At 41.4% G+C, this 2,120-nt stretch overlaps 1 protein-coding gene across 1 annotated transcript in view; it reads right to left on the reverse strand.

Moving 5' to 3' along the window:
* Positions 1 to 2,120, reverse strand: part of LOC118431375 (cAMP-specific 3',5'-cyclic phosphodiesterase 4C-like) — a gene marked incomplete in the record, with an annotated part of 222,145 nt that overhangs the window by 3,121 nt on the left and 216,904 nt on the right. Inside the window, 1 exon segment of the mRNA XM_035842516.1 lies at positions 1 to 1,157. Within this exon segment, the coding sequence (XP_035698409.1) occupies positions 841 to 1,157 (317 nt within the window).

The following is a 2,120-nucleotide window of genomic DNA, read 5'->3' on the forward strand; positions in this document are numbered from 1 at the left end:
CATAGTAGTTCACTATTTTCTACTAACTACAAAGCACTACATTGTAGAGAAAAGTTGTGATTTTGTCCATCCAGAGCCTCCTCTTTTTCTGGTTCCAACCAGCCCAGCTAGCAACAAGGAGGTAACAGAGTTAGTGTGTCCTTCAATGTCTTTATCATTCCCAGCTTTTCAATATTACGTGGTAACATGTTGGCGTCCCATTATCAAACCTTCCGTCCTACTATATATATAAGTCTCTTGGGCCATACTTATTTACAGTCTATAAAAAGGCACCCAACATAATTTTTGCTACGCTATGACACTGGGCAACAATGAATGAATGGGTTACACAAATGTAAAGGTCACCGAAATTTTCCGAATTGCGTAAAGTAAAATGTGAAGAAGATCTCGAGTCCCACATCCTCCACTGGTAGGATGGTGTTCCCTCGTTATCATGTGCTTCTCTTCAGCAGAAAATCTTCAGACATTCCCTGAACTTGTTCAGGATCTCTCCTTTCCCACATTCCATTGAGCTGTGTCATGTTCCCGATGAACAGTAGATATATGAATATAAATTCCGGTACGAAAGCAACAGAGGTACTCCAGATAAAGTTGTAGAACGAAGAAATGATGCTCTCTTGCATGTCTAAAATTCCAGCAGTTATGATCCCCTCCAAGTGTGGTGTACTAAGTAAGTGTTCACTGGTAGCAAATAAGACCCTGATGTGTCCTCTGTTGTTAGTCCAGTCCGAGAGTCAACGTCGTATGGAAGCCAACCCGTGTATAACGCTTTCACAGAAGCGGACAACATTTGAAGTCTGTTCCTCCTTGAGAAATAACCAAGTCTCAGACGCGGTGCTGTCAGTCACTCTCGATATCGGCACTGTCTTCTCGTGCGAACGGAATCATGTGACTGTGATCGCTTTCACTCCCTTCACTGTCCTCTGACCCCTGGGGCTTGAACATCATCAGCTGACCTCTGTCCTCTGACCCCTGGGATGACAAACGCGGTTGACCTCTGATCCTTGACTCGATTCTGATTTCCTGGCTACGAGGCGTGGGGGTGGAGGGGTTTACTGGCGTGGCTGAATCTTCATCATCATCATCATCATCTAGGGTGTCTTCCTCGTCTAACTCTGGGGTCATGTCAAAGCGGAACTGCTCCTTGTGTGTGGGAGCTACATGGAGAAAAACAGATCATCATTCATCAGCTTTAAAAAATTTAATCTGTGTTTATAGAACAAAGCAGGATTTAATTGTGATTACCAACATGAGAAAATTAGTCTTTTTTCAGCATTGGTCTTTGTCAAGGACTGGATGGATTGGCTCAATACTTGACAATGACAAGTGCTGTACCATCGTCTAATATTTCTTGCATGGGAAATAACTGTACAGTTCTGTTAAATCCTGCTTCAGAAATTGTTACAAGTGTCACTCCATAAGATTCACAACCATGATGCCACGCTCCTGGCCATTTTACTCCTTGCAAGCAATGATGACCTTTAAGAATGAAGGTTAACACACTGTCAGCTCCTTGCAAAGCCATCTTTTATGTGATATGGAGAGAAAATTATCACCATCTTGGCCACACCAATTGATTTCCTTGGTTCTTAGACATTTGGATGTAAAAATTCAGGCAAAAACATAGGTTCAGTTAGTCCTGCTCTTAGTCAGCAGTTCAACTGGTCTCATGGTTTTTCTAGTCTAGGGAGAAGAAATGTGCTTGCAGTCCTTTCAAGATAACCTGTAATGGTTACCTTGGAGTGGCCTTTGGATTTTTCATCAAGATCTTTATTAGCATTTGGCTTCCTTTGGCTGATTTGATCTGAACTATCGCTGATTTACAATGCTTCAAAATGTTCCCAAAGTGTTAAGTCAAAACGACTTAGAAAATATGGACATTAATTATTTGGCATTTATCAACAAATGATTTATCAAAAAAAAAAACTACAGAAGCATGTCTTAAGTTTGTACTGTGTGAAGTATACAATATTGAAGTAGAGAAATGATGGGAGATTTTGAATTGGAATACCCCAGGTCACTTTCGAGCCAAAAATAAAGGAACCCAGGAATCAAAATTGGTGTTGGGCCCCACGTTTATGACCCATGGTTTAATTAACGGGTTTTTTTTCCGGGGAGGG

The sequence above is a fragment of the Branchiostoma floridae genome, chromosome 15 (genome assembly GCF_000003815.2).
Source record: "Branchiostoma floridae strain S238N-H82 chromosome 15, Bfl_VNyyK, whole genome shotgun sequence".
Lineage (NCBI taxonomy): Eukaryota > Metazoa > Chordata > Leptocardii > Amphioxiformes > Branchiostomatidae > Branchiostoma > Branchiostoma floridae.